The sequence below is a fragment of the Babylonia areolata genome, chromosome 30 (genome assembly GCF_041734735.1).
Source record: "Babylonia areolata isolate BAREFJ2019XMU chromosome 30, ASM4173473v1, whole genome shotgun sequence".
Taxonomy (NCBI): Eukaryota; Metazoa; Mollusca; class Gastropoda; order Neogastropoda; family Buccinidae; genus Babylonia; species Babylonia areolata.
Window position 1 is genome coordinate 2,376,190 of NC_134905.1, and position 14,393 is coordinate 2,390,582.

The 14,393-nt window shown below is 43.0% G+C and overlaps 1 protein-coding gene and 1 non-coding gene across 8 annotated transcripts in view; both read left to right on the plus strand.

Annotated features, from left to right (window-relative positions):
- LOC143275511 (glutamate-rich protein 6-like) overlaps positions 1-14,393 on the plus strand; it is a 67,258-nt gene that overhangs the window by 729 nt on the left and 52,136 nt on the right. For 6 of the 7 annotated variants that reach the window (XM_076579670.1, XM_076579673.1, XM_076579674.1 and 3 more), the window contains exons 2-5: positions 582-727; positions 3,166-3,259; positions 6,559-6,670; positions 7,585-7,727. In XM_076579670.1, coding sequence (XP_076435785.1) covers positions 671-727; positions 3,166-3,259; positions 6,559-6,670; positions 7,585-7,727 — 406 coding nt within the window. In that variant the 5' untranslated portion in view covers positions 582-670. Of the gene's footprint in view, positions 1-581; positions 728-3,165; positions 3,260-6,558; positions 6,671-7,584; positions 7,728-11,411; positions 11,442-14,393 lie in introns of all 7 variants that reach the window. The other variant, XM_076579671.1, reaches the window with a different exon arrangement.
- Trnas-aga (transfer RNA serine (anticodon AGA)) lies at positions 14,273-14,354 on the plus strand. The gene has a single exon. It is a non-coding gene; the product is annotated as a tRNA-Ser (tRNA).

Genomic DNA, 14,393 nt, shown 5'->3' on the forward strand with positions numbered 1-14,393 from the left:
TGTTTATGCAGGGATTTGCCAGGTGTGTGTGTGTGTGTGTGTGTGTGTGTGTGTGTGTGTGTTGTTCTTGTATTTCAGTTTATCAAGTTTGTGTACCTTGCTGCGATAAGCATTGGCCAGGAAAAGAATATCATTAACAAATGGCTTTGAAAAAAAAAGAAAAAAAAAAAAAAGGACAACCACAGAAATTGAGAACTTTCCCTGGTCAGTATGGAATTTATGTTGTGGCATCCTTGGACCTGGTGGTTAACACTAAATCATTAGTAAATGTTAAGGAATTTCTAGCCACACGCTTACCACATGCACTCATACAGATATGCATACATACACACACACACACACACACACACACACACACAAACACACTACATCTTCTCTCCCCCCCCCCTCCCCCCCCCCTCCCCAACCCCATCCATCCATCTGTCCACAGAGGTGCACACACAAAAAACCCCACCCAAATAATTCATACTTTCGCACTTGTAATAAAGTTGATGATGATTGATGGAAAAAAAATGACAAGCATCCAAATCTTCCTTGCCAAGAGTGTCAGTCTTTGGGGTTTTTGCCTTCCTGTTCGACAGTCAACCACTTGCATCGAGGGCTGGTGAACAGGAACAGGGTCAAGGCAGCAAACAAGGTCGTGCCGACGTCACATGTACGGGAAGACAGCATGGATGCTATTCGCCCAATGCAGTCCCAGAATTCTCTGCTGAGTACAGACTTGAAGGTAAATGGCAGGACTTGTTGAAGGCTACAGTCAATTGGATAGGCATGAAATGTGTGTTGTGCAGTGTTGGGAAAGGTTGGAAAGTTTGCTTCTCTGTGTGTGTGTGTGTGTGTGTGTGTGTGTTTGCATGTAGGAAACTGTTGGGTAAGGTTGTAGGATGTGTGTGTGTGTGTGTGTGTGTGTGTGTGTGTGTGCTAAATGGTTAGGTTGGAGGGGTGTGTGTGTGTGTGTGTGTGTTTGTGTATGTGTGTGTGTTTGCATGTAAAAAACTGTATGGAAGGGTTGGCAGGTTATGTGTGTGTGTGTGTGTGTGTTTAGGAAACTACAGTAAGGTTGGAGGTGTGTGTGTGTGTGTGTGTGTGTGTGTGTGTGTGTGTGTGTGTGTGCAGGAAACTGTATGAAAAGGTTGGAGGGTTATGTATTTGTGTGTGTGTGTGTGTGTGTGTGTGTGTGTGTGTGTGTGTGTGTGTGTGTAGGAAACTAAATGGTTAGGTTGGAGGTGTGTGTGTGTGTGTGTGTGTGTGTGTGTGTGTGTGTGTGTGTGTGTGCAGGAAACTATGAAAAGGTTGGAGGGTTATGTGTTTGTGTGTGTATATGTGTGTGTGTGTGAGTGTGTGTGTGTGTGTGTGTGTGTGTGTGTGTGTGCAGGAAACTGTATGAAAAGGTTGGAGGGTTATGTGTTTGTGTGTGTATATGTGTGTGTGTGTGTGAGTGTGTGTGTGTGTGTGTGTGTGTGTGTGTGTGTGTGTGTGTGTGTGTGTGTGTAGGAAACTGTTGGGTAAGGTTGTAGGTTAGGTGTGTGTGTGTGTGTGTGTGTGTGTGTTGGAAACTGTTGGGTAAGGTTGGAGGGTTGTGTGTGTGTGTGTGTGTGTGTGTGTGTGTGTGTGTGTGTGTGTGTGTGTTATAAGTGTGTGTGCTTATCCATATGAATTGTGGATTATAAATGCATATATAAGTTATGTGTTTGGTGTGTGTAGTGCACCGACCGATGGGTAGGACTGGAGCGCTCTCTCTCTCTCTTTCTCTACTCTCTCTACTCTCTCTCTTTCTCTCTCTGCTCTGTCTCTCTCTCTCTACTTTCTCTCTCTCTCTCTCTCTCTCTCTCTCTCTCTCTCTCTCATGAGAGAGAGAGAGAGAGAGAGAGGGTGTGTGTGTACATACATGTGAGCTTTCTGCATGTGTGGTGTGTGTTCATACACACAAGTTGTGTGTGTTGTGTGTTAATACACACAGGTTATGTTATGTGTGTGTGGTGTGTTTTTAAATCAAATGAAATTGCAGGTAAACAAACAAACAAAAAAAAAGGAGGACTCTCAGTGGGACAGTGTGTTGTCCCTGGAGAGAGAGACCTGAATTCCACACAGATAAATGTGTTGTGACAAAAGAGCAATGCAATGCAATGCAATGCAATATCCACTACCCCACCACTCCACACAGGTGGTACACGCACAGTGTTGTGACTATACAATGCAATACAATATATTACAATACCCACATCACCACTCCACCCCACACGACTGGCACACACAGTGTTGTGACAAAAGAGCACTAGACTAGACTAGACTAGACTAGACTAGACTAGACTAGACTAACACTACACAACACTACACTACACTTCACAACACTACACTACAATCCAATGCAATGCAATGCAGTGCAGTACAGTACACTACTACAATACAATAAAATGCAATGCAATACAAATCAATACAGTACAGTACAATACAGTACGGTACAGTGCAGTGCAGTGCAGTGCAGTACAATCCAATCTGCTGTGTTCCCTGCAGGAACCAGAGAAGGATAGAAAACAACACAACACAACACAACACAACACAACACAATACAACACAATATATTACATTACAATATAATACAATACATTGCAATGCAATGCAATACAATGCAATACAGTACAATACAGTGCAATGCAATACATTACATTACATTAGAATCTAATAAATACATTACATTGCATTGGTTCCCTGCAGGAACCAGAGAAGGAACACTCCTCCTATTGGGCTGTGTCCCCTGCAGGAACCAGAGAAGGAACACTACACTACACTGCACTACACTACACTACACTACACTACACTACACTTCAATGCAATAGAATGCAATGCAATAGAATGCAATGCAATGCAACACAATACAATACAATAACAGTGTGCTTTGTCCCCTGCAGGAACCAGAGAAGGAACACTACTCTACACTACACTACACTACACTACACTACACTAGAATGCAATGCAATGCAACACAATACAATACAATGCAATACAACACAATACAATACAATAATAGTGTGCTTTGTCCCCTGTAGGAACCAGAGAAGGAACACTACAGTACACTACAGTACACTACACTGCAATACACTGCAATACACTGCAGTACAATACAATACAATACAATACAATACAATTGGGCTGTGTCCCCTGCAGGAACCAGAGAAGGAAGGTGAGGGGTATGCCAGTGACACGGACAGTGACTACGATCAGCAGAACAACTGTGATGCCGTGTCTTCCAGCTCCAGAGGTACCCCTTTAGCTTGTCTTTTGTTTCTCTGTGTGTGTGTGTGTGTGTGTGTGTGTGTGTGTGTGTGTGTGTGTGTGTTGTGTATCTGTGTGTGTTGGTGTTTTTTTTGGTTGATTTTTGTGTGTGTGTGTGTGTGTGTGTTGGTGTTTTGTGTGTGTGTGTTTGTGTATCTCTGTGTGTGTGTGTGTGTTGGTGTTTTTTTGTTTGTTTGTGTGTGTGTGTGTGTGTGTTGGTGTTTTTTTGTTTGTTTGGTTTTTTGTGTGTGTGTGTTGGTGTTGTGTGTGTGTGTGTTTGTGTACCTGTGTGTGTGTGTGTGTGTGTGTGTGTGTGTGTGTGTGTGTGTGTGTGTGTGTGTGTGTGTTGCTGTTTTTTTTTGTTTTTTGTTTTTTTGTGTGTGTGTTGGTGTTTTATGTGTGTGTGTGTGTGTGTGTGTGTGTGTGTGTGTGTGTGTGTGTGTGTTGGTGTTGTTGTTTTTTTGTGTGTGTGTGTGTGTTGGTGTTTTGTGTGTGTGTGTGTGTGTTTGTGTACCTGTGTGTGTGTGTGTTGCTGTTTTTGTTTGTTTGTTTTTTTGTTTTGTTGTTTTTTTGTGTGTGTGTTGGTGTTTTGTGTGTGTGTGTGTGTGTGTGTGTGTTGGTGTTTTGTGTGTAGGTGTGTGTGTGTGTGTGTGTGTGTGTGTGTGTGTGTGTGATTGTCTGTCTGCATGTGGGGAATGTTGTTTGCGTGTGTATGTATGTGATTGTATGTGCACACATTTGATTGGGCATGCATATGTACATGTCTATTGATGCATATCTGTGTGTACATGTATGCATATAATTGTGTTTCTGGTCTCTCTGTCTCTTTGTCTCTGTCTCTGTCTTTCTGTCTCCTTCAGTCTCTCCGTCTCTGTCTCTGTCTTTCTGCCTCTGTCTGTCTCTCTGTCTTTGTCTCTGTCTTTCTGCCTCTGTCTGTCTCTCCGTCTTTGTCTCTGTCTTTCTGCCTCTTTCTGTCTCTCCATCTCTGTCTCTGTCTTTCTGCCTCTGTCTGTCTCTCTGTCTTTGTCTCTGTCTTTCTGCCTCTGTCTGTCTCTCTGTCTCTGTCTTTCTGCCTCTGTCTGTCTCTCCGTCTTTGTCTCTGTCCTTCTGCCTCTGTCTGTCTCTCTGTCTCTGTCTTTCTGCCTCTGTCTGTCTCTCCGTCTTTGTCTCTGTCCTTCTGCCTCTGTCTGTCTCTCTGTCTCTGTCTTTCTGCCTCTGTCTGTCTCTCCGTCTTTGTCTCTGTCCTTCTGCCTCTGTCTGTCTCTCCGTCTTTGTCTCTGTCTTTCTGCCTCTGTCTGTCTCTCTGTCTCTTTGTCTCTGTCTTTCTGCCTCTGTCTGTCTCTCTGTCTCTGTCTTTCTGCCTCTGTCTGTCTCTCCGTCTTTGTCTCTGTCCTTCTGCCTCTGTCTGTCTCTCTGTCTCTGTCTTTCTGCCTCTGTCTGTCTCTCTGTCTCTGTCTTTCTGCCTCTGTCAGTCTCTCCGTCTTTGTCTCTGTCTTTCTGCCTCTGTCTGTCTCTCTGTCTCTGTCTTTCCATCTCAGTCTGTCTGTCTGTAGTCAGCGATTGCCCCCCTTAAGTAAAGCAGTCAGTGATTATCCCCCTTGTAGTAAAGCAGTCAGTGGTTATCCCCTTGTAGTAACGCAGTCAGTGGTTATCCCCTTGTAGTAACGCAGTCAGTGGTTATCCCCTTAAGTAAAGCAGTCAGTGGTTATCCCCTTGTAGTAAAGCAGTCAGTGGTTATCCCCTTAAGTAAAGCAGTCAGTGGTTATCCCCTTGTAGTAAAGCAGTCAGTGATTATCCCCATGTAGTAAAGCAGTCAGTGATTGTTGTAAAGCAGTCAGTGATTATTCCCTTAAGTAAAGCAGTCAGCGATTATCCCCTTAAGTAAAGCAGTCAGTGATTATCTCCTTGTAGTAAAGCAGTCAGTGATTGTTGTAAAGCAGTCAGTGATTATCCCCTTGTAGCAGTCAGTGATTATCCCCTTAAGTGAAGCAGTCAGTGATTATCCCCTTGTAGTAAAGCAGTCAGTGATTGTTGTAAAGCAGTCAGTGATTATCCCCTTGTAGTAAAGCAGTCAGTGATTAAGCAGTCAGTGATTATCCCCTTGTAGTAAAGCAGTCAGTGATTATGCAGTCAGTGATTACCCCCTTGTAGTAAAACAGTCAGTGATTATCCCCTTGTAGTAAAACAGTCAGTGATGACCCCCTTGTAGTAAAGCAGTCAGTGATTAAGCAGTCAGTGATTATCCCCTTATAGTAAAACAGTCAGTGATTATCCCCTTGTAGTAAAGCAGTCAGTGATTATCCCCTTATAGTAAAACAGTCAGTGATTATCCCCTTGTAGTAAAGCAGTCAGTGATTATCCCCTTATAGTAAAACAGTCAGTGATTATCCCCTTGTAGTAAAGCAGTCAGTGATTAAGCAGTCAGTGATTATCCCCTTATAGTAAAACAGTCAGTGATTATCCCCTTGTAGTAAAGCAGTCAGTGATTATCCCCTTATAGTAAAACAGTCAGTGATTATCCCCTTGTAGTAAAGCAGTCAGTGATTAAGCAGTCAGTGATTATCCCCTTATAGTAAAACAGTCAGTGATTATCCCCTTGTAGTAAAGCAGTCAGTGATTATCCCCTTGTAGTAAAGCAGTCAGTGATTAAGCAGTCAGTGATTATCCCCTTATAGTAAAACAGTCAGTGATTATCCCCTTGTAGTAAAGTAGCCAGTGGTTATCCCCTTAAGTAAAGCAGTCAGTGATTACCCCCTTGTAGTAAAGCAGTCAGTGATTGTAGTAAAGTAGTCAGTGGTTATCCCCTTAACTTTAAGTAAAGCAGTCAGTGATTACCCCCTTAAGTAAAGCAGTCAGTGGTTATCCCCTTGTAGTAACGCAGTCAGTGGTTATCCCCTTAAGTAAAGCAGTCAGTGGTTATCCCCTTGTAGTAACGCAGTCAGTGGTTATCCCCTTAAGTAAAGCAGTCAGTGGTTATCCCCTTGTAGTAAAGCAGTCAGTGATTATCCCCTTAAGTAAAGCAGTCAGTGATTATCCCCCTTGTAGTAAACCAGTCAAGGTTTGTCCCCGTCTGTTTCAGCATATTTTTCACTGTCTCTCTGTCTCTGTCTGTCTGTCTGTCTGTCTGTCTCTCTCTCTCTACAGGAGAAACCTTTATTTCTGGTGTCACCACCACACCACAGCAGTAAAATAGTCAGTGATTGTTCCCCTTGTTGTAAAGTAGTCAATGATTGTTCCCCTTGTAGTAAAGTCAGTCAGAGATTCCCTCCCCACCCTGTGTTTCAGCGTCTTCCGCAGGGGCAGATCATCTGAAGACTCGCACAACCCCGGCCGGGAAGGATAGCCGTAAGAGCACGGGGCGAGGGGGCCGGTCTGCACACTCTGTGTCCTTCTCACGGTAAACTTGCAGTTTCAGTTTCAGCTTCTCAAAGAGGCGTCACTGTGTTCGGGACAAGTCCATATATATATATATATTTTAATTACACATACTTAACCGTGACCCAACTACTGCAGACTCCGGCAGGGGTCTGACATTCCTGTCTTGTGCAAACTACTTATCCGCCTATGCGGATAAAACGAAAGTAGCTATGGCCGATAACCTCCCGGAAGTAGGTAACCTCCCCTTTGTCCCCCTGACCAGCGCCCTCTTTTTCCAGCAGCCATTATGACTCCTGTTCCTGTGCTCTTCATACGGCTAAGGTTTTTTTTTTTTTTCGTATTTTCTGTCTGTCTGTCGATTCTCTGGCGTTCTTGTTTTTTGTCAATATACACTGCAGCACATCTGCTAGCCAGATGCCTGACCAGCAGTATAACCCAACACGCTTAGTTAGGTCTTGAGTGCATGCATATATATTTGTGTCACTCGGCTTATATCACAGATTGACATAAGCTTACATTTGGGCCAACAGCAAAGTGAGAGCTGTATTATCAATGGTTTCTCCAGTCAATGGGAAACCATTTACAGCTTAGTCTTTTGTGAAGGACTATGACCTCCGCGTCTCTGCCTTGGTTCTCATGGGGCATTTTTCTTGATGGCCATAGAATGATTCAGCACTGGTAGCTTTTAGAGGCATTTGATTGGCTAAGAGCGGACCAGGCAAGACGGGTCGTCTTTTCACTGTTAGCCGCGCGAAATTTGGCCAAGCAGAGCAAACCGATAGGCTTAGTTTGCATCAGTTTGACATGGTAAGTATATGTATCACCAAACATGGAGTATAATACAAACTCCTATTATTTGCCAATCACAAACAACATCAACATGCGTTCATGCATTTGTTGTTACGGAACATAACCTCTCTGCGTTGTGCACAGAAACAGCTCGAGAGCGGTGGAGAAACGTACGCGGTACGATGGTCGCGAGGTGACGATGGTGTCCCTCAACACACAGACCGACTGGGACTGGCTGGAGACTGCTCACAGCGCCGGCAAAGTCAAGACCTTGATCCCCACTGAAGGTCTGTGTGTGTGTGTGTGTGTGTGTGTGTGTGTGTGTGAGAGAGAGAGAGAGAGAGAGAGAGATAATCTCCCTTCCCAGTATTAGTTACTCTTCCTTGTGTGTTTTTCTGTAGACAGTGAAGTCATGAGAAATGTGTATGCCTTCATGAGTATTCATTCATTAATTGATTGATTGATTGATTGACTGATTAATTGATTAATGAATGAATTAATTAGTGAATTAATTAGTGTTTGTACAGCACCGAATCTCGTGCTGAGACGAATCAATGCGCTTTCACACCAGTTATTCACACGCACGCATAACTCTGAACTTGAGAAACCAAAGACAAAAGAAGAGGCAGGGTAGGGAGTCTTATCTTCGGGAAGAGATGCTATCTTCGGGAAGAGATGCTATCTTCAGGAAGAGATGCTATCTTCGGGAAGAAATGCGATGACAGGGAAAGTTCAGGTACCCTCTGCCCACTGGCCACTGACGTTCCGTCTTTCCCCGCCTTGGGTATTTTCTGGGCCTTGTTCGAGTGTGGGGGTGAACGTTTACCTTTTTAGGGAATTGTTCTAGTAGTTGCAGGTGTATGTAGTGGGTATGTGTGGGTAGGGTTTGTGTGTGTGTGTGTGTGTGTGTGTGTGTGTGTGTGCGCGTGCATGTGTGTGTGTGGGGGTAGGGTGTGTGTATCTGTGTGTGTGTGTGTGACTGTGTGTTTTGATTTGTGATTACATTCTCCATGATTTAACCCTAACATTTCCGTGTACATTGAGAGATGGAGCAAGTGGATAGCATCTCAAAGGGTTAACTAACAGTACGAACATCATTTCACAAATGAGGAAGCAGAAAATATATACAGTTGCTCACATCACAAAGAATCGTTGATTACACATTTCTCTAGACAAACGTCACTGATCAGCTGAGTGGATGTTTGCTGTGTTTTGATAGAAGTTTCCCTTGATTTTCCATTCTGATTTGTGTGTGTGTGTTTGTGTGCATTTGTTGATTGCTGTTACTAGTGACAGTGTTGTGGATTCTTTGGTGTGTTTTGATTCCTCGATGAGTTGTTTCTGACGTGATCTTTAACTCGGAATCTGGATCGTCATTTTTGGTCTTTGAGGTACCACGTTACCGCAAACTCAAGAGATTTTTTTTTTCTCTGCTAAACAATCCAGATGCATGGGTTTGGGGGTATAGAAAGGAAATAGTGGTGGCACAGTATGTCTTCAAAACTAAACTGCACTAATCAGCTGTTTCGTGGAGTCGGTTTAGGAACACAAAGCCCTTTCTTTTCTTTTTTTAAATTTTATTTGTGGAGTGTTTTCATTGCTATTTTTAGAACCTGGAGTGGTTTCATTGCAGTAGTTAGAACCTGGGGTGGTTTCAATGCTATTTTTAGAACCTGGAGTGGTTTCATTGCTATTTTTAGAACCTGGAGTGCTTTCATTGCTATTTTTAGAACCTGGAGTGCTTTCATCGCTATTTTTAGAAGCAGTCTGCTAGCTGCAACATGCCTTACGTCTGATGAGGGTTGGGGTTGAGGAGGGTGTTGGGGGGAAAAGAGGAAGGGGGCGGGTGGGCAGGAGGGACAGGCAGACATTGTGTCTTGTAAAACTTTTTTTTCTCTTTAACTCTTTCACCACCATAGGCGACTTTTTGTCAGCCAGACAGTGCAACGCCATAGGCAGCTTTAGTCGACATCGATGGGTGTTGTTAAAAAGACCATTTTTCACATTGTAACAAAGTTTGACAGCTGCAGCCAGTTTCCCCACCAGTAGAACAATGACTAACCTTTGCCCCCTGACTGAGTTTCTTCTTCTTCTTCTTCTTCGTTCGTGGGCTGCAACTTCCACGTTCACTCGTATGTACACGAGTTGGCTTTTACGTGTATGACCGCTTTTACCCCGCCATGTAGGCAGTCATACTCCGCTTTCGGGGGTGTGCATGCTGGGTATTTACTTGTTTCCATAACCCACCGAACGCTGACATGGATTACAGGATCTTTAACGTGCGTATTTGATCTTTTGCTTGCGTGTACACACGAAGGGGGTTCAGGCACTAGCAGGTCTGCACACATGTTGACCTGGGAAATCGGAAAAATCTCCACCCTTTAACCACCAGGCGCCTTCACCGTGACGTGAGTTTGAAGTGAACAAGTCCACTGTTTTGTTTTGACATGAACACGAAGTCTGTGACTGAGAGCATGGTATCTGAAATATTTGGCACTGGGGTGTGTTTTCCATACAAGAAACTCGGTGGTGAAAGAGTTAAACCTGATCTGTCTGAGTTACATTTAGATAAGATAAGATAAGATAAGAATAACTTTATTATCTCCAACTGGAGAAATTTGGTCAGGTGCATAATCACAACATAGACAAGTAAACAACATGGGGACCATAACTGTAAAAGCCAACAACAACCCCTAAAAATATTACGAAGATACAAATGTAAAAAATATCACATACATCGTTTCATACATATATCCACACACTGCAGGTAATAACTAGTATTCTTAATGGAAAAACAGAAAGAATTAAGAAACATTATTTGAATATAATTATAAACATAGCCTACTATACTGCACATACACACACACACGCGGATAACTATTAATAATAATAATAATAATTATCATATTTATATAGTGCTGAATCTTGTGCAGAGACAACTCAAAGCGCTTTCGCACCAGTCATTCACGCGTGCATAATTCTAAAACTGGAAAAAAAAAAAAAACAACTGAAGACAAGGAAGAGGCAGGGAAGGGAGGCTATTTTGGGAAGAGGTGGGTTTTAAGGCCAGATTTGAAAGAGCTGAGTGTGGAGACCTGATGAAACGAAAGAGGAAGTTCATTCCAGTTACAAGGTTCACAGACAGAGAAAGAATATTTGTTAGCATGGTGGTGGTTGTTCAAGTACCATGCCTTACGGAACACCTCACAGGCCAGAAATGACTGTCTTATCCTTCCAACTTGTGCGTGCGTGCGTGCGTGTGTGTGTGTGTGTGTGTGTGTGTGTGTGTGTGAGGCATTCTGGTGTCCTACATCCAGTGTTAAAGCTGTGTGTATGTGTATGTGTTTGACACATTCCAGTGTCCTACATCCAGTGTTGGAGCTGTGTGTATGTGTATGTGTTTGACACATTCTGGTGTCTTACACCCAGCCCAGAAGCTAGCTGTAGTGTACCGTGTGTGTTTGTGTGGTATCCAGAATCCCACATGGATAGCTGTTGTGTACAGTGTGTGTATGTGTAGTTGTATGGTATCCAGTATCCCACGTGGAGAACTGTAATGTTCGCTATAATCATATGTATGGTATCCAGGCATCCCACATGGATAGCTGTAGTGTACAGTGTGTGTTTGTGTAGTTGTATGGTATCCAGTATCCCACGTGGAGAACTGTAATGTTCGCTATAATTATATGTATGGTATCCGGTATCCCACGTGGAGAACTGTAATGTTCGCTATAATTATATGTATGGTATCCGGTATCCCACGTGGAGAACTGTAATGTTCGCTATAATTATATGTATGGTATCCGGTATCCCACGTGGAGAACTGTAATGTTCGCTATAATTATATGTATGGTATCCGGTATCCCACGTGGAGAACTGTAATGTTTGCTGTATATGTATCCTGGTATTCCACATGAAGAGCTGTAATGTACAGTGTGTGTGTGTGTGTGTGTGTGTTTGCTGTGGAACAGATATGCCAGAGAAGGTACCCAGTGCCAAAGGTGCGTTCTTGCTGCACACCGTTTTTTGTGTCGTTGTCGTGTGTCGGGGGTGGAGGTGGCACTGGCATTGTGGGCTGTGTGTGGGAGTGAGTGCGGCACTGGTTTTGGTGGGTTGTGTACGGGAGTGGTTGTGGCACCGTAACAGGTCACTGCAGTGAATCCAGGGACGGGATTCACACAGCTAACTGTAACAGGTCACTGTATTGAATCTGGGGATGTGATTCACACAGCTAACTGTAACAGGTCACTGTATTGAATATGGGGATGTTATTCACACAGGTAACTGTAACAGGTCATTGCAGTGAATCTAGGGACGGAATTCACACAGATAACTGTAACAGGTCATTGCATTGAATCTAGGGACGGAATTCACACAGATAACTGTAACAGGTCATTGCATTGAATCTAGGGATGTTATTCACAGAGATAATCATATTAGGTCATTGCATTTAATCTAGGGAAATGATTCACACAGATAACTGTAACAGGTCATTGCATTGAATCTGGGGATGTTATTCACACAGATAACTGTAACAGGTCATTGCATTGAATCTAGGGAAGTGATTCACACAGATAACTGTAACAGGTCATTGCAGTGAATCTAGGGATATTATTCACACAGATAACTGTAACAGGTCATTGCAGTGAATCTAGGGATGTTATTCACAAAGATAATCATATTAGGTCATTGCATTGAATCTAGGGAAATGATTCACACAGATAACTGTAACAGGTCACTACATTGAATCTAGGGACAGGATTCACACAGATAACTGTAACAGGTCATTGCATTGAATCTAGGGACAGGATTCACACAGATAACTGTAACAGGTCATTGCATTGAATCTAGGGATCTGATTCACACAGATAACTGTAACAGGTCATTGCATTGAATCTAGGGAAGTGATTCACACAGATAACTGTAACAGGTCATTGCAGTGAATCAAGGGATGTTATTCACACAGATAACTGTAACAGATCATTGCATTGAATCTAGGGACGGAATTCACACAGTTAACTGTAACAGGTCATTGCATTGAATCTAGGGATATTATTCACACAGATAACTGTAACAGGTCATTGCATTGAATCTAGGGATGTGATTCACACAGATAACTGTAACAGGTCATTGCATTGAATCTAGGGACGGAATTCACACAGATAACTGTAACAGGTCATTGCATTGAATCTAGGGATGCTATTCACACAGATAACTGTAACAGGTCATTGCATTGAATCTAGGGATGTTATTCACACAGATAACTGTAACAGGTCATTGCAGTGAATCAAGGGATGTTATTCACACAGATAACTGTAACAGATCATTGCATTGAATCTAGGGATATTATTCACACAGATAACTGTAACAGGTCATTGCATTGAATCTAGGGATGTGATTCACACAGATAACTGTAACAGGTCATTGCAGTGAATCTAGGGACAGGATTCACACAGATAACTGTAACAGGTCATTGCATTGAATCTAGGGAAGTGATTCACACAGATAACTGTAACAGGTCATTGCAGTGAATCTAGGGACAGGATTCACACAGATAACTGTAACAGGTCATTGCATTGAATCTAGGGACGGAATTCACACAGATAACTGTAACAGGTCATTGTATTGAATTTAGGGATGTGATTCACACAAGTAACTATAACAGGCCACTGCAGTGAGTATAGGGATGGGATCTACACAGATAACTATAACAGGTCATTGCAGTGAATCTAGGGATGTTATTCACACAGATAACTGTAACAGGTCCCTGCATTGAATCTAGGGACGGAATTCACACAGATAACTATAACAGGCCATTGCAGTGAGTATAGGGATGGGATCTACACAGATAACTATAACAGGTCATTGCAGTGAATCTAGGGATGTTATTCACACAGATAACTGTAACAGGTCCCTGCATTGAATCTAGGGACGGAATTCACACAGATAACTATAACAGGCCACTGCAGTGAGTATAGGGATGGGATTCACACAGATAACTGTAACAGGTCATTGCAGTGAATCTAGGGATGTTATTCACACTGGTAATTGTAACAGGTCCCTGTTTTGAATCTAGGGACATGATTCACACAGATAACTATAACAAGTCACTGCAGTGAATCTAGGGATCTGATTCACACGAGTAACTATAACAAGTCACTGCAGTGAATCTAGGGATCTGATTCACACAAGTAAACTATAACAAGTCACTGCAGTGAATCTAGGGACGGGATTCACACAGATAACTATAACAAGTCACTGCAGTGAATCTAGGGACGGGATTCACACAAGTAACTATAACAAGTCACTGCAGTGAATCTAGGGACGGGATTCACACAGATAAACCGTAACAGGTCATTGCAGTCTTGTCACACCTTGACCATTAGTCTGCTTAAGATATGTATAACAACTCAGCTTTCTCCACAGTTTCACAAAGTAATGGAAGTCCGCGTTCAGGAAACAGTGTTCTTGATTTAACCAGTTTACCATGCGGTTGTTTGGTTTTTCCCTCTGTGTGTGTGTGTGTGTGTGTGTGTGTGTACTTTTTTGTCTTGAGAATTAACAAACGCTGTGTGTATTCTTTTCTTGTTGTGACTAAACCAAACCAAATCAGATCATGCTGTTTATAACCCAGCCGACGGCAAAGGCACAATTTCAGGGCCTACTACCCATCAGTTCACTTCTTTGTTTTTTCTCAAGGCCTGACTAAGCGCGTTGGGTTACGCTGCTGGTCAGGCATCTGCTTGGCAGATGTGGTGTAGCGTATATGGATTTGTCCGAACGCAGTGACGCCTCCTTGAGCTACTGAAACTGAAACTGAGGGTCCCCGAAAGTCGTCGTGGCCGAGTGGTTAAGGTGATGGACTAGAAATCCATTGGGATCTTCCCGCACAGGTTCGAATCCTGTCGGCGACGTTTTTTTTCTCAAGGCCTGACTAAGCGCGTTGGGTTACG